Below are 27,812 nucleotides of genomic sequence, written 5' to 3' on the forward strand. Positions count from 1 at the left end.
CGGTCTACACATTATCCATATTCTTCAACTATACCATTAATGCCTATTCCATGGAATTCGTCATCATGTATGCTTGGTTACCCTCAATGGGCTTATAATGATCCATGGTTGCAATATAATTTCTTATATCATGAAAGGGTATTACCAAATCACTATACATTTGATTAGCTACAAGTTTGTTACTGATCCAAAGGGCCGAAATACTTCATTTGTCATTGCATTTGTTTATTTCGGCTATATGTGCTTTGAATGAAGTTTACATGGTAATGGACGATATTTATCTGTCATCCTAAGAGTATGTCAATGCATGGCCGGTGTAGTATTTTAACATCGTCCTTAGTTCGATTGGAGAGCGAGACAAGGTACATGCTCATGGAAATTTATATATATGCCTATATTATGATTGAATGGAGTTGAGACATCATGACCGATGTCATTGAATATATGCCGCATAGACCAATTCATAGTTGCAGAATTGGCTAATGGGCTTATACTTTGTTTGGATATGATTTGGCTTATGCATCTTTGAGATCTATAAGAGGCCAAATCATAGCTGATTTTATTACTGATCATCGGATTAATGACATGCATAATGTTGATATTAGCCTTGTCTTTCTAGTACTATGGAGATTATGTTTTGATGGTTCAATTTGTAGCGATGGCCAAAGTGTAGGTGTTGTTTATATATTTCTTTATGGTACGGTTTTTGAAGCCTCATGCCGCTTAGAATATTCTTATGCACGATTAATCAAAGCCGAATATGCATTGTTATTCGGATTGAATATTTTACTTGCTATAGGTGCTATACATATTGAGGCTTTCGGTGATTCGTTATGAGTAGTTCAACAAATATCCAGGGGTTATCAATGTTTTGACGAATCACTTATAGTTTATCTTGGGGTATGCCTAGATGCAAAATTTACCTTGGGTTGCTTTAAAATTGTTCATATATTTAGACATGACAATTCAAAAGAGTTGGCACAGCAAGCATCCGGCTACTATGTTAATCATGGTGTATATATTGCATTTCTCTCAATAGCAGATGCTTCGTCTCGTCAACATAGGTAAGGCCGAAGCGAAGTCCACAACTTCGGACACTAATGAAATTTTTATGTAGGCGAAAGTAAGGATTAGAGAATGTTTATTGTTGATTATCTACAAAATCCCAACAAAAGGGTGAACAATATGGTTCGGAGGATGACCTTGAGATACATATCTATGGAACTTTATCATCGGATTGTTAATGAAGTTGAGAAGGTTTCGCCCAAGTTTGCATCAAGGATTCAAAAATAACAATGGCCGATATATAATTATCGCCCTAAGCATATAAATGGCTAATGGAGTGTTGACATCGTCCTTAGAACCAACATGGTACAAGTTATTTTTCGGCACGCTAGCTTTGCCGAAAAACAGGGGGGCATGTGTTGATGCTGAAAAGTGGCACGATCATAAAGAGTACCTTGAAGCTATGTCAAGATTAATTCATACTTATTATTGAAGTCACCATGGGATGGCTCTCTTCGCGAAGATCAAGATGGATATGAAGATGGTCTAAAATGGAGCCCGGATGCAAAAGTTATGACAAGTTCAAAGATGCTCATGTTGACACCGGATTAAAGATTGGGTTGAAACCCAGTTAAAATGGCCTCAACTAGAAAAGGTTTCAACATGAAAGTTGTGCGTCTCGTTGAAACGGATGATTCTTATACAAAAATCATCTCAATCCGAGATCGTATGCAAAAGTTAGAGACATTTGAATACGGCTTTGTCACGAGGCAAAACTGGTAGCGCGAGTGACGGTCCATTTTGCACGAGCGATTCAGCCCTGAACATGGCCTCGAATCAAAAAACATTCAACATGAAAATTGTTCGTCTCGTTGAATCGAGTAAATATGCTTTTGGGCGCATTTTCATCTAAGGTCGTTTACTATCACAAAAAAGACCCGCAAGGTGCAGCCAGTTTAAACCGAATAGTTTTGGAAAGTTCGGACAAAACCAATCTGAATTTGACTAGGGCTTTGGGCGTGAATCGAAGCCTTTTCCTTGCACGGGAAGTCCAGCCGCCTCTTATATACCTAAGGGGTGACGGCCGATTCAACAACACACAATCGAACAAATACATCTACTACTTTTTCGTGTTCATCTATCTCCTATCCTTGTTCTTCTTCTTCCTCGTTCTTCGTTCGTTCTTCTTGTTGCAGGGCGGCGAACCTCGGGGCCCTAGGGGCGGTCAGGCCGATCTAGGGCAGCCCATAGCCGTCGCGCGCCCTGACGGGGTCCCTCTCAGGCGTGTGGGGTTTTGGGTCCTCAAAAGCACCCACCGGATTGCTTGCGTACCGCACTTCCGGACGGGTTTCCTTCGACGTGAGCTGCGATGCATCACCCTCGGCGTTGAAGGTACACGGTGACATGTTTGTGTGTGAACATAACCATCTATTGATACTTCATTTATGATTAATAATTCTTAAAATCCAATTATTCTAGTGCAAAATAGACAGGCGCCGCGACGCGCGCTGATACGTCTCCAACGTATCTATAATTTTTGATTGTTTCATGCTATATTATATTATTTTTTGCATGTTTAATGGGATTTATTATACACTTTTATATTATTTTTGGGACAAACCTATTAACCGGAGGCCCAGCCCAGATTGCTGTTTTGTTGCCTATTTCAGTGTTTATCAAACGGAGTCCAAACGGAATGAAACCTTCAGGAACGTGATTTTCGAAACAAACGTGATCCAGAGGACTTGGAGTCTACGTAAAGCAATCAACGAGGAGAGCACGAGGCAGAGGGCGCGCCTACCCCCCCCCCCCCCCCCCCCCGGCGCGCCCTCCACCCTCGTGGGGCCCACGTTGCTACACCGACGTACTTCTTCCTTCTATATATACCTACGTACCCCCAAACCATCAGAACAAGAGCCAAAACCCTATTTTAATCGCCGCAACCTTCTGTACCCGTGAGATCCCATCTTGGGGCCTTTTCCGGCGCTCCACCGGAGGGGGCATTGATCACAGAGGGCTTCTACATCAACACCATAGCCTCTCCGATGATGTGTGAGTAATTTACTTCAGACCTTTGGGTCCATAGTTATTAGCTAGATGGCTTCTTCTCTCTCTTTGGATCTCAATACAAAGTTCTCCTCGATCTTCTTGGAGATCTATTCGATGTAATCTTCTTTTGCGGTGTGTTTGTCGAGATCCGATGAATTGTGGGTTTATGATCTAGTTTATCTATGATCAATATTTGAATCTCCTCTGAATTATTTTATGTATGATTGGTTATCTTTGCAAGTCTCTTCGAATTATCAATTTGGTTTGGCCTACTAGATTGATCTTTCTTCCAATGGGAGAAGTGCTTAGCTTTGGGTTCAATCTTGCGGTGTCCTTTTGTTACGCCCCCGATTTGACCGTACACTAATCATGCACGCAAATGTGTACGATCAAGGTCAGGGACTCACGGGAAGATATCACAACACAACTCTACAACATAAATAAGTCATACAAGCATCATAATACAAGCCAGGGGCCTCGAGGGCTCGAATACAAGTGCTCGATCACAGACGAGTCAGCGGAAGCAACAATATCTGAGTACAGACATAAGTTAAACAAGTTTGCCTTAAGAAGGCTAGCACAAACTGGGGTACAGATCGAACGAGGCGCAGGCCTCCTGCCTGGGATCCTCCTAACTACTCCTGGTCGTCGTCAGCGGCCTGCACGTAGTAGTAGGCACCTCCAGTGTCGTAGGTGTCGTCGTCGACAGTGGCGTCTGGCTCCTGGACTCCAACATCTGGTTGCGACAACCAGATAGATAGGAAAGGGGGAAAGAGGGAGAGAAGCAACCGTGAGTACTCATCCAAAGTACTCGCAAGCAAGGAGCTACACTACATATGCATGGGTATATGTGTAAAGGGGCATATCAGTGGACTGAACTGCAGAATGCCAGAATAAAAGGGGGATAGCTAGTCCTGTCGAAGACTACGCTTCTAGCCATCTCCATCTTGCAGCATGTAGAAGAGAGTAGATTGAAGTCCTCCAAGTAGCATCGCATAGCATAATCCTACCCGGCGATCCCCTCCTCGTCGCCCTGTTAGAGAGCGATCACCGGGTTGTATCTGGCACTTGGAAGGGTGTATTTTATTCAGTATCCAGTTCTAGTTGTCATAAGGTCAAGGTACAACTCCGGGTCGTCCTTTTACCGAGGGACACGGCTATTCGAATAGATAAACTTCCCTGCAGGGGTGCACCACATAACCCAACACGCTCGATCCCATTTGGCCGGACACACTTTCCTGGGTCATGCCCGGCCTCGTAAGATCAACGCGTCGCAGCCCCACCTAAGCACAACAGAGAGGTCAGCACGCCGGTCTAACCCTATGCGCGCAGGGGTCTGGGCCCATCGCCCTATGCACACCTGCACGTTGCGTACGCGGCCGGAAGCAGACCTAGCCTAGTGGCGTTCCAGTCCAATCCGGCGCGCGCCACTCAGTCGCTGACGTCAAGAAGGCTTCGGCTGATACCACGACGCCGGGATACCCATAACTACTCCCGCGTAGATGGCTAGTGCGTATAGACCAAATGGCCAGACTCAGATCAAATACCAAGATCTCGTTAAGCGTGTTAAGTAACCGCGAACGCCGACCAGGGCCAGGCCCACCTCTCACCTAGGCAGTCTCAACCTGCCCTGTCGCTCCGCCACAAAGATCCACTCACGGGTACTCCTACGAGCCGACCCAACTTTAGTCATCTCATGTGTCATGTATATAGTATATAAGTATATACCCGTGATCACGCCCAGGTGATCACGGCCCGATAGTATAGCACAGCAGACGGACAAGAATGTAGGGCCACTGATGGAAATCTAGCATCCTATACTAAGCATGTAGGAATGCAGGTAAAGGTAACAACAGTAGTAGCAAGGATAGGCTATGCATCAGGATAGGATATCGAAAGCAGTAACATGCTACACTACTCTAATGCAAGTAGTATAGAGAAGAATAGGCGATATCTGGTGATCAAGGGGGGCTTGCCTGGTTGCTCTGGCAAGTAGGAGGGGTTGTCAACTCCGTAGTCGAACTGGGCAGCAGCAGTGTCGGTCTCGTAGTCTACCGGAGAGAAGAGGGGGAAGAAACAGTAAATACAATGCAAACATAAGCATGACGATGCGTGACATGACAATGAGCGGTGCTAGGTGTGTCCTAACGCGACAGTAGGTGGTACCGGTGAAGGGGGGGAACATCCGGGAGGTATTCCCGATGTTTCGCGTTTTCGGACAGACGGACCGGAGGGGGAAAGTTGCTAGTTCGATAGGTTAGGGAGGTGTGGTGGACGAACGGACTGCGTATTCGGATTCGTCTTGTTGTTCTGAGCAACTTTCATATAGAAAACATTTTCATCCGAGTTACGGTTTAAAAGATATGAATTTTCAAAGTTTATTTGAATTTCTGGAATTATTTGAATTAAGCAAAAAATGAATATGACGTCAGCATGAGGCAATGCTGACGTCAGCAGGTCAACAGAGCGGCTGACCAGGTCAAACTGACCAGTGGGCCCCATCTGTCATAGATAGTGGGCTAATCAGAAGATTAAACTAATTAATTTTTAGTTAATTAACTACTGGGCCCACCTGTCAGTGAGTGATTAGATTAATTAATTAGTTTTAATTATAAAAACATTTTTCTTTTCTCTTTTTTTTAATTTTGCGGCGGGGCCCGCATGTCAGTGGCTGGGCCTGCCCAGTCAGCACGTTGACTGGGTTGACCCAGTCAACGGGGCCCACGGGGCCCACTGGCAGTGGCACTGGGGTGGCCCCAGGCCAGCCGGTGCCGGAGCAACTCCGACGAGCCAAACGCGGCGGCGCGGCTCGGGAGGGGCGCGGGTTTCGCGCACAGGGGGTCTGCGGGGTCGTGGCTGGGCGCGTTCGACGCGGCTCGGCGCCGCGCGTCCAACGGTGGTGGCCGGAGCGGCTGGAACGGGCGGGGGCGAGCGCTACGAGCTCGCCGGCGGCGAAGTGCTTCGGGCTGGGGCGGGTGCGGCGTTAGAGCGCGCGAGCGGCCGAACTAACTAGCTAGGCGGGTGCGGCACGATGCGGTCGAGCTAACGGGCCTACGCCCATGACCAAATGGTCACCGGAGACCTGCCGGCGGCGAACTCCGCGGCGCGGCGTTCGGGCGCGCGTGGGGAAGAAGCTAGGGGGCGCGCGAGAGAGAAAGGACAGGGAGGAGGGGGGAGAGGCTCACCGCGCGGCACACGGAGGCCGGTGAGAGGCTTAGGAGCAGCAGGTCGGCGCCGGGGAAGAAGGGGGTCGCCGGTGTCCGAAGTTGAAGACGAGCTCGGTGTGCTCGTTGTAGGGGCTCCGATCTCCAACGGGCTGCACCAGCCGAAGCAGCGGACGACGGCGGTCCTTGGAGACAACGTGGGGCGGCGAGGTGGGCACGGTGGCCGTGTGAACGACGGGAACGGCGACGACCGCGTCGGGCTTGGGGAAGGAGAGAGCGGCGCGGATCTGGGGGGGAGGGAAGAGAGAGGCGCAGGGGCCGAGAGGTGAGCGGGGGTGAGTGGGAGAGAGGCCCGAGGAGGCGGGGGGGTGCTGGCGCCCTTATCCTCCCCGTCGCCGGCGAGGGGGTGCGGCGGGGACTGCCCCTGTTCCGACCCCGGTCGGGGGAACAGGGAAGGGGGCGAGTGGGAGAGGTGGGCTGGGCCGGGGGTCGGCCCAGTCGGGCCAGGGGTCCAGTTGGGGGAGGGCCTTCTCCTTTTTTTCTTTTTTCTTTGCCTGTTCTGTTTTCTGTTGTATTTTCTTTTTATTTATTTATTTCTTTTCTATTTTATTTTATTTAAAAGTATTTAGGTATTTTATAAAAATGTGTTTTCTCCACCATAATTACCAGTGTATTATTTGGCACCCACCGAACATTTTTGTTTAAAATTTTGAAAACTTTTATTTTCCACTTTGATTTTAATTGAAGTTTGAACTAGGAGTTTGAAAAGAAATGTGATGCAATTGTGATCAAGCCCTGTTTAGCAACATGATTAGCTTAATCTCAGAGAGTTACTGTAGCATGATTCTCGGGGTGTTACACCTTTCCCAGTGACAGCAGGGGCAGTAAGGCACGTATTGTATTGTTGCCATCGAGGATAAAAAGATGGGGTTTATATCATATTGCATGAGTTTATCCCTCTACATCATGTCATCTTACTTAAAGCATTACTCCGTTCTTATGAACTTAATACTCTAGATGCATGCTGGATAGCGGTCGATGTGTGGAGTAATAGTAGTAGATGCAGAATCGTTTCGGTCTACTTGTCACGGACGTGATGCCTATATACATGATCATACCTAGATATTCTCATAACTATGCTCAATTCTATCAATTGCTCGACAGTAATTCGTTTACCCACCGTAATACTTATGCTCTTGAGAGAAGCCACTAGTGAAACCTATGGCCCCCGGGTCTATCATCTATCATATTAATCTTCCAACACTTAGTTATTTTTATTGCCGTTTATTTTACTTTGCACCTTTATCATAAAAATACCAAAAATATTATCTTATCATATCTATCAGATCTCACTCTCGTAAGTGACCGTGAAGGGATTGACAACCCCTTTATCGTGCTGGTTGCGAGGTTCTTATTTGTTTGTGTAGGTGCGTGGGACTCGTGTGTGATCTCCTACTGGATTGATACCTTGGTTCTCAAAAACTGAGGGAAATACTTATGCTACTTTGCTGCATCACCCTTTCCTCTTCAAGGGAAAACCAACGCAGTGCTCAAGAGGTAGCAAGAAGGATTTCTGGCGCCGTTGCCGGGGAGTCTACGCACAAGTCAAGACATACCAAGTACCCATCACAAACTCTTATGCCTCGCATTACATTATTTGCCATTTGCCTCTCGTTTTCCTCTCCCCCACTTCACCTTTGCCGTTTTCTTTGCTTCTTTCTCGTTTGCCTTGATGTCTTACTTGGCTCGTTTGCTTGTTTGGTTGGAATAGTTGTGTATTTATTGCTAAACAGAGAACCTAAGATCTATGAATCCTCATCCTCTTGCTAATCTTTTTAAGAGATCCAATTATGATGAACCAATTGCTAGTGAGTTTTGTGCACTAGATTATCTTTATGAAGTTTTGCTTGAAATTCGTGAATCCGAAAATTGTGATGAAGTACTTTATGAAGTGAATCACGATAGATCTTTGAATAAAAAGCATGATTGCAATGATGATATTATAAATTCTATTAATGTCAATTGTGCTAATAATATGCAAAACCCTAAGCTTGGGGATGCTAGTTTTGCTATGTCCACTACTTATTGCAATGATCATGATTGGGGTGATTCTTCTTACGATCTTGAAAATTTATTTAAGCCCCATGATGAATATGAGATTGATAATAATGTTTGCAATAATATTGAAAGTGAGTTTGGAAGAGTGTCGACTTAGATCCCACATATTTGGAGAATGTTCAATCTTATGAAGTTTTTGATAAAGGTGGGTTTGGAGAGGTCTTGACTTTAGTTAATGTTAATCCCACTATTTTGGAAGAGTGTCAACTTTGCATGCATGTGGATCGTGTTGAGAATATGTTATGTGATAGCTATATTATTGAATTTTCTTATGATCCTACATGTAATTATTATGAGAGAGGAAAATATGGTTGTAGAAATTTTCATGTTACTAAATTACCTCTCTTCATGTTGAGATTGCTATCGTCTCTTTCTTCTTCCTTGCATATGCTAGTTTTTGCTTGCCTTGATAATTTGTTTGCTTATAAAAAGCCTATGCATAGGAATTATGTTAGACTTAGATGTGTTTGTCACATGCTATTTGATGCTCTCTTTGTGCTTCAATTCTTGTCTCTCATGCGAGCATCATTAAAATTATCAATTCCTAGCTAAAAGGCTTTAAAGAAAAGCGCTTGTTGGGAGACAACCCAATATATTTCCTTTCTGTTGTTGAATAAATCTTTGATCTAGCCTCTGGTTAGATGTGTTTTTATGTTTTAATTAGTGTTTGTGCCAAGTTAAACCTATAGCATCTTCTTGGATGATAGTTATTTGATCTTGCTGAAAATTCCAGAAACTTTCTGTTCACGAAAACAATTGTTAAAAATCACCAGAACGTGATAAAATACTGATTCCAGTTGCAGCAGATCAATAAACAAATTTTTTAGGTCTTCCTGTTTTGGTAGATTTTTCTGAGTGTCAGAAGTTTGCGTTAGTTACAGATTACTACAGACTGTTCTGTTTTTGACAGATTCTGTTTTTCGTGTGTTGTTTGCTTATTTTGATGAATCTATGGCTAATAAAAGAGTTTATAAACCATAGAGAAGTTGGAATACAGTAGGTTTAACACCAATATAAATAAAGAATGAGTTCATTACAGTACCTTGAAGTGGTGTTTTGTTTTCTTTCGCTAACGGAGCTCACGGGATTTTCTGTTGAGTTTTGTGTTGTGAAGTTTTCAAGTTTTGGGTAAAATATTTGATGGATTATGGAACAAGGAGTGGCAAGAGCCTAAGATTGGGGATTCCCATGGCACCCCAAGGTAATCTAAGGACACCAAAAAGCCAAAGCTTGGGGATGCCCCGGAAGGCATCCCCTCTTTTGTCTTCGTCCATCGGTAACTTTACTTGGAGCTATATTTTTATTCACCACATGATATGTGTTTTGCTTGGAGCGTCTTGTATGATTTGAGTCTTTGCTTTTTAGTTTACCACAATCATCCTTGCTGTACACACCTTTTGAGAGAGACACACATGATTCGAAATTTATTAGAATACTCTATGTGCTTCACTTATATCTTTTGAGCTATATAGTTTTTGCTCTAGTGCTTCACTTATATCTCTTAGAGCACGGTGGTGGATTTGTTTTATAGAAACTATTGTTCTCTCATGCTTCACTTATATTAGTTTGAGAGTCCTACAAAACAGCATGGTAATTTGCTTTAATTATGATAGGCATCCAAGATTAGTAAAAAAATATTATGAGTGTATTGAATACTATGAGAAGTTTGATGCTTGATAATTGTTTTGAGATATGAAGATGGTGATATTAGAGTCATGCTAGTTGAGTAGTTGTGAATTTGAGAAATACTTGTGTTAAAGTTTGTGATTCCCGTAGCATGCACGTATGGTGAACCGTTAGGTGATGAAGTCGGAGCATGATTTATTTATTGATTGTCTTCCTTATGAGTGGCGGTCGGGGACGAGCGATGGTATTTTCCTACCAATCTATCCCCCTAGGAGCATGCGCGTAATACTTTGCTTTGATAACTTGTAGATTTTTGCAACAAGTATATGAGTTCTTTATGACTAATGTTGAGTCCATGGATCATACTCACTTTTCATCCTTCCACCATTGCTAGCCTCTCTAATACCGCGCACTTTTCGCCGGTATCATACACCCACCATATACCTTCCTCAAAACAGCCAACATACCTACCTATCATGGCATTTCCATAGCCATTCCGAGATATATTGCCATGCAACTTACCACTGTTCCGTTTACTATGACACGCTTCATCATTGTCATATTGCTTTGCATGATCATGTAGTTGACATCATATTTGTGGCAAAGCCACTGTTCATAATTCTTTCATACATGTCACTCTTGATTCATTGCATATCCCGGTACACCGCCGGAGGCATCCACATAGAGTCATATTATGTTCTAAGTTTTGAGTTCTAATTCTTGAGTTGTAAAGTAAATAAAAGTGTGATGATCGTCATTATTAGAGCATTGTCCCAAGTGAGGAAAGGATGATGGAGACTATGATTCCCCCACAAGTCGAGATGAGACTCCGGACGAAAAAAAAAGAGATTCCAAAAAAAATGAGAGAAAAAGAGAGAAGGGACAATGCTACTATCCTTTTACCACACTTGTTCTTCAAAGTAGCACCATGATCTTCATGATAGAGAGTCTCCTATGATATCACTTTCATATACTAGTGGGAATTTTTCATTATAGAACTTGGCTTGTATATTCCAATGATGGGCTTCCTCAAAATGCACTAGGTCTTCATGAGCAAGCAAGTTGGATGCACACCCACTTAGTTTCTTTTGTTGAGCTTTCATATACTTATAGCTCTAGTGCATCCGTTGCATGGCAATCCCTACTCACTCACATTGATATCTATTGATGGGCATATCCATAGCCCGTTGATACGCCTAGTTGATGTGAGACTATCTTCTCCTTTTTTTGTCTTCTCCACAACCACCATTCTATTCCACATATAGTGCTATGTCCATGGCTCACACTCATGTATTCCGTGAATATTGAAAAGTTTGAGAACACCAAAAGTATGAAACAATTGCTTGGCTTGTCATCGGGGTTGTGCATGATTAAATACTTTGTTTGATGAAGATAGAGCATAGCCAGACTATATGATTTTGTAGGGATAACTTTCAATCGCCGTGTTATTTTGAGAAGACATAATTGCTTAGTTAGTATGCTTGAAGTATTATTATTTTTATGTTAATATTAAACTTTTATCTTGAATCTTTCGGATCTGAATATTCATACCACAAATAAGAGAATTACTTTGAAAATTACGCTAAGAAGCATTTCACATCAAAAAATCTGTTTTTATCATTTACCTACTCGAGGACGAGCATGAATTAAGCTTGGGGATGCTTGATACGTCTCCAACGTATCTATAATTTTTGATTGTTCCATGCTATATTCTGTTTTGGATGTTTAATGGGCTTTATTATACACTTTTATATTATTTTTGGGACTAACCTATTACCGGAGGCCCAGCCCAGATTGCTGTTTTTGCCTATTTCAGTGTTTATCAAACGGAGTCCAAACGGAATGAAACCTTCGGGAACGTGATTTTCGGAACAAACGTGATCCAGAGGACTTGGAGTCTACGTAAAGCAATCAACGAGGAGAGCACGAGGCAGGGGGGCGCCTACCCCCCCCCCCCAGGCGTGCCCTCCACCCTCATGGGGCCCATGTTACTCCACCGACGTACTTCTTCCTCCTATATATACCTACGTACCCCCAAACCATCAGAACAATAGCCAAAACCCTATTTCCACCGCCCCAACCTTCTGTACCCGTGAGATCCCATCTTGGGGCCTTTTCCGGCGCTCCGCCGGAGGGGGCATTGATCACGGAGGGCTTCTACATCAACACCATAGCCTCTCCGATGATGTGTGAGTAGTTTACTTCAGACCTTCGGGTCCGTAGTTATTAGCTAGATGGCTTCTTCTCTCTCTTTGGATCTCAATACAAAGTTCTCCTCGATCTTCTTGGAGATCTATTCGATGTAATCTTCTTTTGCGGTGTGTTTGTCGAGATCCGATGAATTGTGGGTTTATGATCAAGTTTATCTATGATCAATATTTGAATCTCCTCTGAATTATTTTATGTATGATTGGTTATCTTTGCAAGTCTCTTCGAATTATCAGTTTGGTTTGGCCTACTAGATTGATCTTTCTTGCAATGGGAGAAGTGCTTAGCTTTGGGTTCAATCTTGCGGTGTCCTTTCCTAGTGACAGCAGGGGCAGCAAGGCACGTATTGTATTGTTGCCATCGAGGATAAAAATATGGGGTTTATATCATATTGCATGAGTTTATCCCTTTACATCATGTCATCTTACTTAAAGCATTACTCCGTTCTTATGAACTTAATACTCTAGATGCATGCTGGATAACGGTCGATGTGTGGAGTAATAGTAGTAGATGCAGAATTGTTTCGGTCTACTTGTCACGGACGTGATGCTTATATACATGACCATACCTAGATATTCTCATAACTATGCTCAATTCTATCAATTGCTCGACAGTAATTCGTTTATCCACCGTAATACTTATGCTCTTGAGAGAAGCCACTAGTGAAACCTATGGCCCCCGGGTCTATCTTCTATCATATTAATCTTCCAACACTTAGTTATTTTTATTGCCGTTTATTTTACTTTGCACCTTTATCATAAAAATACCAAAAATATTATCTTATCATATCTATCAGATCTCACTCTCGAAGTGACCGTGAAGGGATTGACAACCCCTTTATCGCGTTGGTTGCGAGGTTCTTATTTGTTTGTGTAGGTGCGTGGGACTCGTGCGTGATCTCCTACTGGATTGATACCTTGGTTCTCAAAAACTGAGGGAAATACTTACGCTAGTTTACTGCATCACCCTTTCCTCTTCAAGGGAAAACCAATGCAGTGCTCAAGAGGTAGCACGCGCCATCAACGATCTAGTGTACAAAAAATGAGGCACCTGCTTGGCGAGAAGCCAGCGCCTATGACGAAAGTCTAAATTCAGAATATATGCATGGACTACTTGAGCCTTTTGCATAGTTTTTTACTGGGAGTAGTTCAACAATTTACAGTTAGCATTTTAAGAAAGAGTATTTGTATGTGTGCATCTTCAGCCATGTTTCTTCTCTTTTATGTCAATGCAAGATCTTATACGATTTTAAATGAGGTAATTGATGCATGCTTCCCGATATCCTTAATATTTGTCATGTCTGAGTTGAAGCAATGCCTTTCACTTAGCTGTATCTGTTTGTCAATATGCTAGGTGCTCGTTCAGATTCTTGCCCATCAAAGGGTCATTCAAACCAAATGCTGAATCTTGATAATGCCTTTTAGTGCTATGGTTACTTGTTCTAGGATTTGTTCATTTACTTGTCGCAGCCAACAACTCTCTAATATATTGTGTAAGAAGGGATAGAGAGGGGATTGGTGGAGTATGATGGATGTATTATTGAGACTTGAGGGCGAGTATATATTGAGTACAAGACTTGGAGGACAAGACGTTTCTCCTGGAGATAAGGTAGGAGACGGATTATAAATCCTAGACTACCAAATACATGTATCCCAAACATATCTCTAACATCCCCCTGCAGTCGTGGCGGTAGCGTTGTGAACAACAGGAGCGTCGCGGATGGAAAGACTGGAGAGAATAGCAACCGATGGGCTGACATCCCCCCACAATCGTAGCGGGAGCGTCGTGGAGGGTGTCGCGTCACGGTCTCGTTGACTGTAGAGGAATCCGACGAGTTGCTCAAGAGAGGTGATAGCCCTTTGTGCTGATGTCGAGGTAGCCGAGAGCGTAGGATGGTGTAGCCGTGGTCGAGGTAGCCGTGCGAAGAACGCCGTGGTCGATGTCGAGTCGGCGTAGCCGGTATCAAGGAAGTCGCGGTGGAGCCGTGGGCGCAAGGAGGCGCCGAGTTAGTCATGGGCGCAGTGGTGTCGAAGTAGTGGTGCGCCGGGGAGAAGACGTTGTTGACGAGGCGTCGCGCCGGGTTTGCCAAACCCGGGGACACATCGTAGATGAAGGCATGTGTCGATGTTGCCAGCACCGGGCATGCGTAGACGGACGAAGACAAAGTTGACAAAGCGCCACTCCAGACTTGCCAGGCTCGGGGACACGTCGTGGACGAAGGCACGCATCTGTGTTGCCAGCATCGGACATGTGTAGACGGGGACCTGCACGAGATGTACGCCATGTCGCAGAAGTCGGAGGGGCCAGCAGAGAAGGACTCAATGATGGTTGCGGCGCCAATCGGCGAGGGGCGATGTCACCAGTCGTGCTAAACTATGTCAAAATGGCCAAAATAGTGAATTTGCCCGTCCATGGTCGGCTATACTGTTGTCATGGTGAGCTGAGTTGAGGAGCTGAGAGCATCTACAACTGAGCGCCCCCAAACTGGCCTCAAATGACTGGGAGGCTTGCCCGGTCACTGACCGGTCACGAAAATATGACCTATACGGGCGCCTCAAACGGGCTTCAAACGCCCAGGCTGACCGGCACCCCTCATATCCAGTCCAAATATGGGGCGGATATGCGGGCGCTCGAGCGCATCCGTCGCGTAGGACTAACGATGGGGTCCCATGCAGAATCGCCCAGAAACCCGACGGTCCGACGAAGGCCTCCTCCGTCGCCGCGGTGTGTCTGCGTGCCGCCGCTCCGGCTCGCCGCCCGAGGCCAAATCCGGCTATTCAAGCCGGCCGATGTCCCCAACCCTAGCCCATCCACCTCCTCCCTCTCCGCGCCGCCACCCGAGCCAGTCTGCCTCCTCTCACCCGCTCTCCCATGCTCTCCGGCATCGCCATGGTCCGGCACAAGATCATGACGTACACTATGCTAATGCCGGAGCACCGAAGGCAGACCACGGAGGAGATCCAAGTGAGGCACGCTGCCCGCATCGCTGCCAAGCTGCCTCCGGACTCACCGAAGCCGGAGGTGGAGGAGCAACAGTAGCCGGAGGAGGAGGAGGGAGAGCGGCTGCCGAGGCCGATGGAGGTGACGGATCCGGAGGAGGAGGCGGAGGAGTGATACATCCCAAATGTATCTGTTTTTTCAAACACGTGTGCTCTTGTTTTGGACTCTAATTTGCATGATTTGAATGGAATTAACCCAGACTGGTGTTGTTTTCAGCAGAATTGACATGGTGTTATTTTTGTGCCAAAATTTATGGAGAATACTTTCAGAACATATAAAAAATATTGGCGAAGAGGACTACCAAGGGGGGGCACCCAGGAGCCACAAGCCCAGGAGTGCGCCCCCCAGGCTTGTGGGGCCCTGGAGCATCCGGCAACCCTAATTCCAACTTCATAATACCTATTCGCCGAGAGAAACAACGGAGAGAAATTTTTATTGCATTTTACAATACGGAGCCGTCAACACCTCATGTTCTTCATCGGGAGGGCTGATCTAGAGTCCATTCAGGGCACCGAAGAGGGGGGATTTAACGTCGTCATCATCATCAACCATCCTCCATCAACAATTCCATGTTGCTCATCACCGAGAGTGAATAATTCCTTCATAGGCTCGCTGGATGGTAATGGGTTGAATGAGATTTGTCATGTAATAGAGTCAATTTGTTAGGGCTTTAATCCCTAGTAACCACTATGTTCTGAGATTGATATTGCTATGATTTTGATATGCTTAATAATGCTTGTCACTAGTGCCCGAGTCCCATAATTTTAGATTTGAGCCCTTTATATTTTCATGGATATATTTGAGTTCTTGATACTATCTTGCAAGTTATATGCATCTATTACGTGTTATGATCTGCATACCCCAAGGTGACAATAATTGGGATTCTTTTCCGTGATTACCATAGTTTGTGGAGTTCATGTATTCACTATGTGCTAATGCTTTGTTTCAGTTCTCTATTAAAAAGATGCCTTAATATCCCTTAGATTTCCTTATAGACCCCACTACCACGGGAGGGTAGGACAAAAGATGTCATGCAAGTTCTTATTATAAGCACGTATGACTATATACGGAATACATGCCTACATTACATTGATGAATTGGAGCTATTGTGTATCGCTCTAGGTTGTGACTGTTACATGATGAATGTCATCCAACACAAATATCATCACTGGTCCAATGCCTATGCTTTTCATATATTGATCTTTGCCAAGTTACTACCGTTGTTGCTGCTGTTACAATCACTACAAACTGCTATTTTACTGTTCTGCTACTGTTGTTATTGTTACCACTGCTATCAAACTATCATACTACTGTGCTACTAAACACTTTGTTGCGGATATTTAGTTCTCTAGGTGTGGCTGAATTGATAACTCAATTGTTAATACTTGCAAATATTCTTTGGCTCTCCTTGTGTTGAATCAATAAATTTGGATGAAATATTACCCTCAAAGACTGTTGCGATCCCCTATACTTGTGGCTTATGAAGACCTTTTCTGGCGCCATTGCTGGGGAGCATAGCTCTGTTTGTTGAGTCACTTGGAATTTATATATGTTGATCATTGTGAGGAATCTGAAAGATACTAGAACCAAGATCATACCCTCTAAGACGAGAGGAGGTAAGGAAGTGTCATCGGACTCTGCACTTGATTCACCTTCTGTTTTGAGTAGGCTTGCGACACCACCACTTGTTACTCATTCAGATATGTCACAAGTAATTGATGATACTACTTCTGCTATAAATGAAACTTGTGATGATGCTAGTATTTTGCTTCATGATACTGTGCCACTGGGTGAATTTCTTGATGAACAACTTGCTAAATCTAAAGAACTTGAAATTGCTGAAACTGATGAAAATTATGATTCTCCTATTATGCCTAGCTCTCCTACTAGAGTTGAAATACCTGAGAGTTATATTATTAACGGGGAGATAGCTAAAAAATTTCTTTGCTTCTAATGATAGAGATGGTGTTAAGAAATTAATGAGTAGGCTTAAAGAAAAATCTATGACGGAGAAAATGAAATATGATACTAAATTTGCTACTTCTTCTATTTTTGTTACCGATAAGGATTATGAATTCTCTGTCGATCCTGAGTAAATTACTTTGGTTGAATCTAATCATTTTCATGGTTATGACACTGAAACTGTTGTGACACACCTTACTAAATTAAATGATATAGCCATCCTATTTGCTCATGATGAAAAAATCGCTATTACTATATTCTTAAGTTGTTTTCTTTTCCACTAAAAGGTGATGCTAAGAAGTTATTTAATACTCTTGCTCCTGGTTCTTTGCACAGTCCTCAGGATATGATATATTACTTCTCTGAAAAATATTTTTCTGCTCATAAGAAACAAGTTGCCTTATAGGAAATATTTAACTTTTTGCAAATTGAAAAAGATAATCTCCCTCAAGCTTGGTTGAGGCTTCTCCAATTACTTAACGCTTTGCCTGATCATCCTCTCAAGAAAAATTAAATACGTGATATCTTTTATAATGGACTAATTGATGCTTCTAGGGACTAACTAGATAGTTGTGCTGGTTGTTTTTTCAATGAATGAACTATTGGACAGACTGAAGAACTATTGAATAATATATTGAGAAATGATAATGATTGGACACTTTCTGAATTACCACCTAAGCCTAGGCTTGGGAGTTCAGTTTATATGGTTAATACGGTTCGGTTTATCCGATTTTTCATAATTTCGGTTTTGGAGAAATGGAAACCGAAATAATCACACAAAATTTAGAAACCAAACCATATTCACCAAAATATATCGGTTCGGTTTGCTCGGTTAACTGAAAAACCGAAGTACATGCACCCATCAGTATAAGTGTAAGAATTATTGAGTGGTGATTTGCATTGTATGGAATGCACAAAATAATTACATGAGCTAGTAACCTTAATATCAATCATAAACTGAGCTTGGAATCCTATAACTACTTGTTTGAAGAATACAACTATTGATTACGTTGCATGCAAACAATAGTAAAATAATCTAAGCATATTAAATTATTCATGCTAGCATGGGGACGCGGTGTTTTGGCTCCTAGGCACAGAATTAAATTGGCGAACAACTTTTCAAAATGTGTATTTAGACAATGGGTGCATATGCACCTAGGAGCCATTGCCAATTTCTGCTAGCATGGTCTTATTTATAGTAGTGCTACTTCGATCCAAAGATTAGAACCTCAGAGCACCGGTCCAAGTACCTATGATCGACCGACTAGCCGGACAGCCAACACAACCAACAAGGATTGCCGGTGATTGCTGGCTCGCCGAAGCCGGCTGGACGATGAGTTGTTCGCCAAAGGCTGGAGAGGGGGCCGGCTGATGGTGTCACTATTGACGGCTAGGTTTTCATACGAGGGAAGTGGGAGCATGGGGTGATTACATTAGTTATTCCTAAGTTACAACTGGGATGGGCCGATCAGCAAAACGACCCTGTATCAAACGGCCCTATGTAACACACCAGATCAAAGGGGGAAAGGGGATCGGAGATGAGAACGAAGGAGGCAGGTGAGGAATACTTGCAGAGGAGGAAGGAGGTGAGATTGCAGTGGAAAGGTTCACGTACAAAGTAGTTTACACACGCATGCCTCGCTCAGCCACAGGCGGCCTCTATTAACTCTACACGCACGGGCCAGCTGGCCGGATCCACCCGTCAGGTTCCTTGCCACACTAAGCTAGAGATTAGGTGTGACATTCTCCCCTCCTTAAGGTGCCTCTTCTTCCTCTCCGACCAGAGCGCGGCGGTCGGAATCGCTTGCGGAGGACGTTGTAATCTTCCCACATTGTTGGTGCCTTGTCTCCTGCTCCCCGCTGGACCTTGATCTACACCATCGGCTCGTCTCCGTGCTTCATCATGCGCCGAGTCCGACGGCGATGCCGAGCCCTCGACGGTCTTGCGCGTCGCATCGACATCAGCCTGGGTCAGATCGATCTTCTTGGCGAGACCACGCACCTCCTGCGAGATCTGCGTGTTGAACGCAGCTTGCATCCTGATCTGCTTGTCGTGGGTTGCCTTTTGCTCGTCCACCTTGGAGAGGAGGGACTCGAGCAGCTTGGTGATGTTGTTGTTGCTCTCATCCATGGCGGCCAGCACCTGTCGCGTGGCCGTCGAAGCTTTCAGGGGCGCCGTCACCTCGCTCTGGAGAGATTGAACCCCGCGATGAATTTCGGGTGTGCTTGCCGGATCAGCTCACACTGGCGCGATGGATGTTACCGATCTACAACCTGCACGGAGGAAAAAAAATTGGCGGCGAAATTGGCTCTGATATCAATTGTAACACACCAGATCGAAGGGGAAAGGGGATCGGGGATGAGAACGAAGGAGGCAGGTGAGGAATACTTGGAGAGGAAGAAGGAGGTGAGATTGCAGTGGAAAGGTTCAGGTACAGAGTAGTTTACACACGCATGCCTCGCTCAGCCACAGGCGGCCTCTTTTAACTCCACACGCACGGGCCAGCTGGCGGCCAATTGGCCGGACCCACCCATCATGTTCCTTGTCACACTAAGCTAGATATTAGGTGCGACACCCTGTTGCGCATACGTAAACAAGGTATTACACGAGGCATCGTACATATCGGTTTCTTCGATCTATACGGTTTCTGGGCAATTGAAGCCGAACAAACACCAAACAATGAACAACCATAGAGTTTGCCACCGAACTAAAAAGAGGACCACTAAATTAACCGGCAAACCGGTTAATACGGTTCGGTTCGGTTCTGTTTGGTTTTCCGGTTTTCGGTTTAACAGTGCCCACCCCTACCTAAGGCAACTCCGAAGAAGAGAGGTATTCTATTCCTCAGTCCTGAATATGTGCAACAGGCAAAGAAATCTATGAAAGAAAATGATATTAAATCTGAAGATGTTAAGAATTTATCACCTATTGAAGAAATACATGGCTCGACACCCCGACACAGGTAGTAAAGATAAATTCTCTTTATATATTCGATGAAAGTGATACTCTTTATAATAAATCTGCTAGTCAATGCCTGGATGAATTTGATAACTTACCTGGACGGGGTCGACGACTGATCATGAAGAGTCGTGGCCTAGGCTAGTGGTCCACATTGCATTTGGTGGATGCGCTGGCTTACCATCTCCTCAAGTGGGAGAGTGGACGTCATAATTTATGATAGAGGGGGTACGCGTTCGCGCGGCCCCTATCAATTCTCTAATTAAAAACTTTAATCTTAATTTGCTACGTTGAACACTTGAACACTTAAATTTGAATTTGCTGGTCTTTCAAAAACAATCTTGTTTGTCAGTTTCAATGCAAGGTGGGCATATGGACGTGTGCCATGTGTTCACCCGTCCTCCTATGGTGCCGCGCACATTGTTCAGATTTCCTTGCTTGCCTTGATGTATTATTGAGCAATATGTTTAGCTGACAAAATGATGAATTACAAAAACAAACGAGGAAACAGAACAGTCTACAAAAAAGTTGAACAAGACTGGCAACGTTAGTGAGTTCTCTTTTTCTATCCAAAAAAGCCTTAAAGATACAGAACAGAACATGAGTCAAGCAACATCAGTAAGTTCCTGGGCTGGTACAGTAGTATTATTTCTTGAAGTGATCGGGAAATTAATCACAGGCGGAAATACACACAAAGGTAATGCACTGGCATATACAGAAGACAAGAAGTAATTCATAATATTTACCTTCTCAGTAGCAGCGATTTCGAGGTTGAATAGAAAACAATGCCACAAGTGAGCAATTTCTGTTTGCCACAAGTTGTTGCCTTCCTGGACAGATTATCCAAAGAATCTCCCTGTGCAATCGGGCCTTTTACTGGAACCTGAAAAGAAAAACATTAGTGCAAACAGAGTTCAGCTGCGCAGTCCTATTCCCCATTGCTTTGCTCCTCATTCGCCAACACAAAATATCAACCTGATTTCGCCAGCTTCCTGGCAGCAAAGTTAACAACAACAAACAACACACTGCTAAAGGCCTAAAGCCTAAAGCACCTGACCAACGGTTTCAGCTGACTGACTGAAACCGGAGTCCTACAACATGCTTCATCAATCAAACTACACAAAAGGGCAAAGAAGACATGAGATGGACGATTCTGAATTGCTTCCCGAACACATCGAACATACTTGAGATACTACTTGCAGAGAAAGGATATGCTGCAAAACAGAACCCACCACCCCAAAAGGGACAAAGAAGACATGAGACGAACAATGCTGAAGTGCTTCCCCAACAGCAAACATACTCCAGATACTACTTGCAGAGAAAGGATATGCTACAAAACAGAACCCACCACCCCAAAAGGGACAAAGAAGACATGAGACGAACACTGCTGAATTGCTTCATCTTCATTGCAGAAGCAACACCTTTTGTTCCTCTACCATTTGCATCTCGATAGATTGGATCTTATTTGGAATAATCCCTCGATAGATACACTGAACAAATATCTTCATCTAAATTTGGGTTTTCAGTTTCCCACATGGTATTATCAAATGAAGCCTTCAAAATATAAAAATAAATTCCACCGAGTCCAGCGTCGAGAATGATGTAGAGCCACCATAGCAAGACACCTTGCAATCAGCCCATATTCCCCAAGCACCACCAGACCATCACGTCCCACTGCTTTTTGCAAAGATGGGAAAAGCAGAGAACAGCATAAGGCAGGGAATCAAGTGATTGATTTCAACCGGGAATAACTTAGCCGGCGGGGTAAAGACCAACTGACTTTTGGCCACTACTCTCCAGCTATAAATAGACCACACCCGCATGCGTTAGGTGCCGTGCATCCATCAGGTTCCTTGTGTTTTTTCATGCATATGCTCGTTCTTCTTTTCGCTATTGCAAAGCCAAGAGTGCAACGCAACATCGCCCCTTTACCACGAAAACCACCATGGCTAGAGGCTACGCAGGCCGGATCCAGGCCTTCTCCAAAGCCGCTCTTCTTGGTTTGGTCCTCTTATCCATGGTGACCTGGGTACCGCATGCGTGTTCTTGCCTGAGGGCCTTCCTCTTTGTGTCACTTCCTTCTGCTGCTTCAGCGATCGCCACACCCAAGTGCCTCTTCATCTTCTCCAACATCATCGTCCTCTTCCTCGCCACCGAGTGCAGGCTCTCGCGGAACGGTGCTCGATCCACGAGCACTAATGAGGATGACATAGATGCTGTGGTCCGTGAGCTTGTGGCTTTTACACACGCAATCAAAGAGACACATGCTGCACAAGAGATCGTCAAAGCAGAACAAGAAGTTAGTGTACGCATGACCACGCAGCAGCTAGATCAATGTGAAAAGGAAGAAGAGAGCGACGTCGCACTGGTTAACAATAATGTTGGTGATGACCTGCAAGAAGAGGTGATGAAGGAAGAAGACTGTGAAGAGGCAACGGAGCTGCCTACCGAGGAGCTGAATAGGAGAGTGGAAGACTTCATTGCAAGATTCAACATGGAGAGGCAGCTCGAGGCAAGGATGGTCGTGTGTTGCTGCTGAGGAAAGTGGCTTAATCATGTTTGTCTTTGTGTAATTAAGGTATTTGCCAAAACTGGTACTAGTACCTTATCAAGTCACCTGTGTTTGTGTAATTAAGGTATTTGCCAAAGTTGGTACTGGTACCTTATCAAGTCACTTGTGTGTGTGTGTGTGTGTGTGTGTTTTTTTGAGAACAAGTCACTTGTGTTTGTGTAATTAATTAAGGTATTTGCCAAAGCTGGTACTGGTACCTTATCAAGTCAACTGTGCAGCAAGCTGAAATAATATGCTTGTGATGTATATTCCACGTTTGCTATTATGCAAGCAACAAAGTCACATCTTCCTTTTTTTTATTTCCGACTTTCGATGCAGATCCGTGGTTGAGATTAAAAACTTGCCTCTTCAGCTAAAGAGCAAGTTATCCTTCTAGTTTTTTATAAGTAAAGCTGGACAAATTACTCCTTTCAAGTAAATTTAGCGCGGGGGGGGGGGGGGGGGGGGGGTGCTTTATGGATTTGTATAGCATGGTTTGAGTCAAGTTCAAGCTCATCTTCTTCTTTAAGTTCTTACTCAATCTCAGTATTTGTGGAAATTGACAGATTTGTATACCTCTACGAGTATCAACAAAAGTTCTTTATGGGAGGTAGTATGTTATATATAGCAATGAAATTTCAGGAAGAAACTCGAATGAACTAGATAATATGAAATTTATAAGCCGCAAACTGAATAGTGGCAAAATCACTCGTGGTACATAATTTGTATGATGTAAATGTGATAGATCAATACGAAGGTAGCATCGTGTACGCAGCACGCAACGAAGATTCTCTCGCGCCTGCACCTATCGGTAACGCGTGGCAAGTTAACCTATCATGTTGTGTCCTGATCATGGTAACAGTCAAGAGAGAACATTCGGCAGTGCAGAATGGAGCACTGCTCTGCCTTTACCATGTGATAATTTGACATGGAATCCGAGTACCTGGAGCTCTCCAAGCCATGAAACAATGTGCATCATTCAGTGGGTTTCCTTACTTGCAAGGGCGTGTGGTTTCTGGCGATGGAAGAATAGATAAGAAGACGGAAAGATAAATATTCCCTGCGTGTCAACAACTTCTTGCCCACAGAGTACTCAAATTCATAAAGGCGTATATTCTTTGCCCTCTATAATTGAAGGCTTTTAGAATATTTTGGATGTTCATGGTCAAAGAATTAGGCCTCCTGCTTTCCCAGGGAATCATGAAGGACTACCACATATGATTCTTTCAAAAGAATCAATAATGGAAGGTGCCTCTGTGCGTATTAAATACTGACATAAATTCAGGTCTTGACGCTTAAGAGCATGGCTAATAATAAAGCATGTTGCTGGCTACTCCCTCCGTCCGGGTTTATTAGGCCCGTGGGCAACCAGACGCTGTCCCTATTTACAAGGCCCTCATGCAACCGGAGTATTTTCTCCACGCCTCGTTTCCTTCATTCACACTTAATAAGGCAACAAATAGCTTGATTTTCCTTTATCAGCTGGCGCATGCGTCCCTCGTATTGGGTACAGCCGCTACATTAAAGTGAGCACGGGGCTGCATGCAGGTAGGTGCGCGCATGCAGCGAGATTTGATTGTTTTGGCAGTTAATTTGGTGCAGAAGCCGAAGTATAATGGTGCTAATTCGAGGGAATTATTAGTTCTGCCTTGGTACCTGTAATTTGGTCTAAGGGCCCAATAAACCCGGACGGAGGGAGTATATACTAGTGTGTCACATATAGCCTTTGTAAAAGTACACGCATATAATAAGCCAGCTATTAGGTTGGTTATAGTATTTAATATATGCATGTGAAGACACACAAAGAAACATACTTAATTGGGAGAAAAGAAGGCTGCACTTGTTCACACGCTGCATGCAAGCACTTTTCCTAGTAACCTGTGCTAGCGCCCGGCGACTGATCAAGCGCCCGCTGCGCTCTCTCTCCTTCTTTCTCACCCTTCCCGCTAGGATTTCAATGACCTGGCATGCGTTATAGCCAGTTGACTAGGCTTATTATACTTGCTCTAAATAGCAGAGGAAGTTTTTCTTGACAAGAATCATAATGAGAGTTTGGCTAGGCATACTAAAGTCAGACTGGCAAGAGAATAAGATACCAGTGGTGTCACTCTTATTTGCACTAGATTACATATACCTCAGTTGCCATCTAACATCAGATTTCAAAGCGGATCAATCTTGCTGGCAGACTGTATTCTAGTACTCCCTCCGTTCACAAATATAAGATGTTTTGGATATTTTAATATGGACTAACATACATACTAAAATGAGTGAACAAACACACTAAAACGTGTCTATATACTCCCTCCGTAAAAAAATATAAAAACGTTTAGATCACTACTTTAGTGATCTATAAACGCTCTTATATTTCTTTACATAGGGAGTACATCGGATTAAAAAAAAGTTAAAATATCTTATATTTGTGAACAGAGGGTGTACCAATTATGAGGACAAGGATAGTAGTGCACCGCCATTGCATCTTTGGACAAACTGTGGACAGTGAATCCTCTTAAGAAGGCTCTACTCAAATCCAACCATTAAAGCAGGTTCGTTGCTTCCTCGAGATGATTTGAGCCGTCCCTTTCTACAGCTCCGTATATACTAGATGCTCTATGCAGAGAAGAACGACATGGTACTGAAGCAATAATCATGCTTGGGGTTGGGAGTCGATTATTATCGGAAGTTGTGTGCTAGTCTGACCGCTCGGTGTAGCTAAGCTACGAACCTCGAACCTGGAATGACGCGGGGGGTACGCACTCTCTTGGTCGGCGAGCCAGTGCAGTGCAGCTTCTCCTGCAACGGCGCCTCCGGGCCGGGGCGGCTGCGGCTGCGGCGGTGGCGGCGGGGGCCGCTCGCCGCTTCCTCCTCGGCGGCGTCCTCTCTTCGGGAGGATTTTTTTTTTTTTTTGAGAAAATGTGTCGGGTGATCTCGGGGAGGGGAAGGGGACTGGGCTGATCAGGCCCAGTGTTTTTAGCGGTCATTGGGCCTAGTTTGTGCCACGTTTTTCCTGAGCGGCACCCTAGAGCGGGCCCATGTACGGGTCTGCGCCGTTTTAGAAACATATTTTTAATTTCACAAATTTTGTAAAAAATGATGTTAACCTATTTAAAAAGAACCCCAATATACATATGATTCAAGATTTCTAGCGTTAAAGATCTGATGCCCTCAGCTACGTCGGATCCCGTTCAAACACGTGTCAATTAATCATTGCACCCTGCAGCATGGGAATTTTTCTATTAAAAGTTTTACACTATATGGACTAAATAGAACATGGAAAATCTTACAAGACAGCATGACATTTATCTGTTGCATGGGAAATCTGAAGGTTGGCTGGCAATGCTAAAAATCCGACGTCAGATTTTCAGCATTCGCATTTAAAAATGGGAAACAACCGCATTGCTGAAAATAAATAAAACCATGCTCATGCATATATTTTTATCACATATTTTCGAAATTAATGTACAGAAAAAGACATATATACAATAAAAAAGGTTTATGGATTAAAAAAGAGCATCCAGGCACGTTTGCACGAAATTTCATATAGCATGGGAAAATGTTTAAAGTATAAAATGACAAGACAAAAAGCGTAAAATTGATAGAAAGTAAAAAAGAAAGATTTTTTTTGCAAAAAAGGAATAAAATTAAAAGATTGAAAAAACAAAAATCTTGAAACTAAAATTTGAATATAAAGTTAAAGGAACAAAAGAAACAAAAATGAAAATAAAAACTGAAAACCATAAGGAACCAAAAAACTTAAACCAAAGCTTGAAAGAAAGGAAAAAAATAAAACAATAGAAAATAAATAAAAAACAAAAGTAAACCGGTCCTAGCTTCGAAATGGGCCATGCCAGCGCGACCATGTGCGTGGTTCCTCGGCTATACCTCGAAACCTTATGTGGTGATTATTATTTGAACCTCATTGTGTCAAATTTCTGGGATAACCTTTTCTCTTTTTTTCTATTTCACTTTATTTTATTTTAATTTTTTGTTTCCACTTTTAAATTATACTACCTTTGTACCAAAATATAAGACAGTTTTGTAGGTTAAACTAGCTTACAAAAGGGTCTTATATTTTGGTACAGAGGGAGTATAATTAAATTATATTTTATAAACACATGTGGAAACATTTGAAATGGCAGAAATTTTTTTAATATGTGAATATTTTTTTGTATCACGTGTATATTTTAAAGAAGTGCATGAATATCTTTATAAAGGCTTGAACAATTCACAAAATTGCATGCTCATTTTTTTAAAAGTTTTCATGCCTTTTTTAAAATGTTCATATAATTTTAAAAATAATCGAACATTTTCTAAAATGTAAATATATTTCATGAACTTTGATAATAGAACTTAATATAAAAAAATCACCCACAAAAAAAAACTTGGTCGGGCGGCTAGCGGGATTGGAGCAGTGGGCCTGTCTGAGGGGGAAACTATGCATTTACACGTGTCGTATATTCCAATTGGGCCAAATATTTGACGGATACCCAAATGAAAATCAGTCGACTATTTATTAGACACTCCCATTGTTAGGGCAATTGTTGTGATTTTCAGTTAATTTGGATGAAATGCAAATCTCACCAACGAAAATCTTCCCTTAGTCTTCATTTTCCTTTTGCTACGTGCCGCACTATGATGGGTTTGGTTCGATTTGGCGATGTCACTAATGGCATCAAGGACAACAACAGTGACGGGACGACATGACGAACGACACCGAGGATGCCGAAGAGGTAATCACCATGGTGGCAATGGCATCAAGGATAACAGTGGTGATGGGGGGTGACATATCGAACGATACCGAGGAAGCCAAAGAGATAGCCACCACTGTGGCAATTCACCTGCTTGGGGGTGTACTGTGTGCGGGGAAGTAGTGCTCTAATCGACATGGCAGTGTTTCTAGCCCTCAAACATTGGGGTATTAGGGCATCTCCAATGCCGACCCGCAAAAGTCTATGGTATATGTCTGTTTTTATGTCCGAACGTGCTTCGAAGGACACGATACCAAAGTGAGCCATCCAATGCTTTTTTTGCGAGTGAGTCATCCAATGCTAATCATAAAGTATCCGATTGGGAGGAGAAAAAGTAGGTGAGGACCATGCATGTGGTGGGCTATTTGTAGTGTGATGTGCGGTTGGGAGGAGAGAGAGAGGAGAGGGGGACCATGCATGTGAAG

General features: G+C 43.6%; 1 protein-coding gene and 1 non-coding gene across 2 annotated transcripts; both read left to right on the forward strand.

Annotated features, from left to right (window-relative positions):
* Positions 1-20,181: 20,181 nt before the first annotated feature.
* Positions 20,182-20,342, forward strand: LOC123146696 (U1 spliceosomal RNA). The gene has a single exon (XR_006472896.1). It is a non-coding gene; the product is annotated as a U1 spliceosomal RNA (small nuclear RNA).
* Positions 20,343-21,780: 1,438 nt separating this feature from the next.
* LOC123141915 (uncharacterized) lies at positions 21,781-22,859 on the forward strand. The gene has a single exon (XM_044560981.1). It carries the CDS (start codon positions 22,037-22,039, stop codon positions 22,628-22,630), a length of 594 nt encoding a protein of 197 aa, XP_044416916.1. The 5' UTR covers positions 21,781-22,036; the 3' UTR covers positions 22,631-22,859.
* The last annotated feature ends 4,953 nt before the right edge of the window (positions 22,860-27,812 follow it).

Source organism: Triticum aestivum, chromosome 6D, assembly GCF_018294505.1.
Source record: "Triticum aestivum cultivar Chinese Spring chromosome 6D, IWGSC CS RefSeq v2.1, whole genome shotgun sequence".
NCBI lineage: Eukaryota > Viridiplantae > Streptophyta > Magnoliopsida > Poales > Poaceae > Triticum > Triticum aestivum.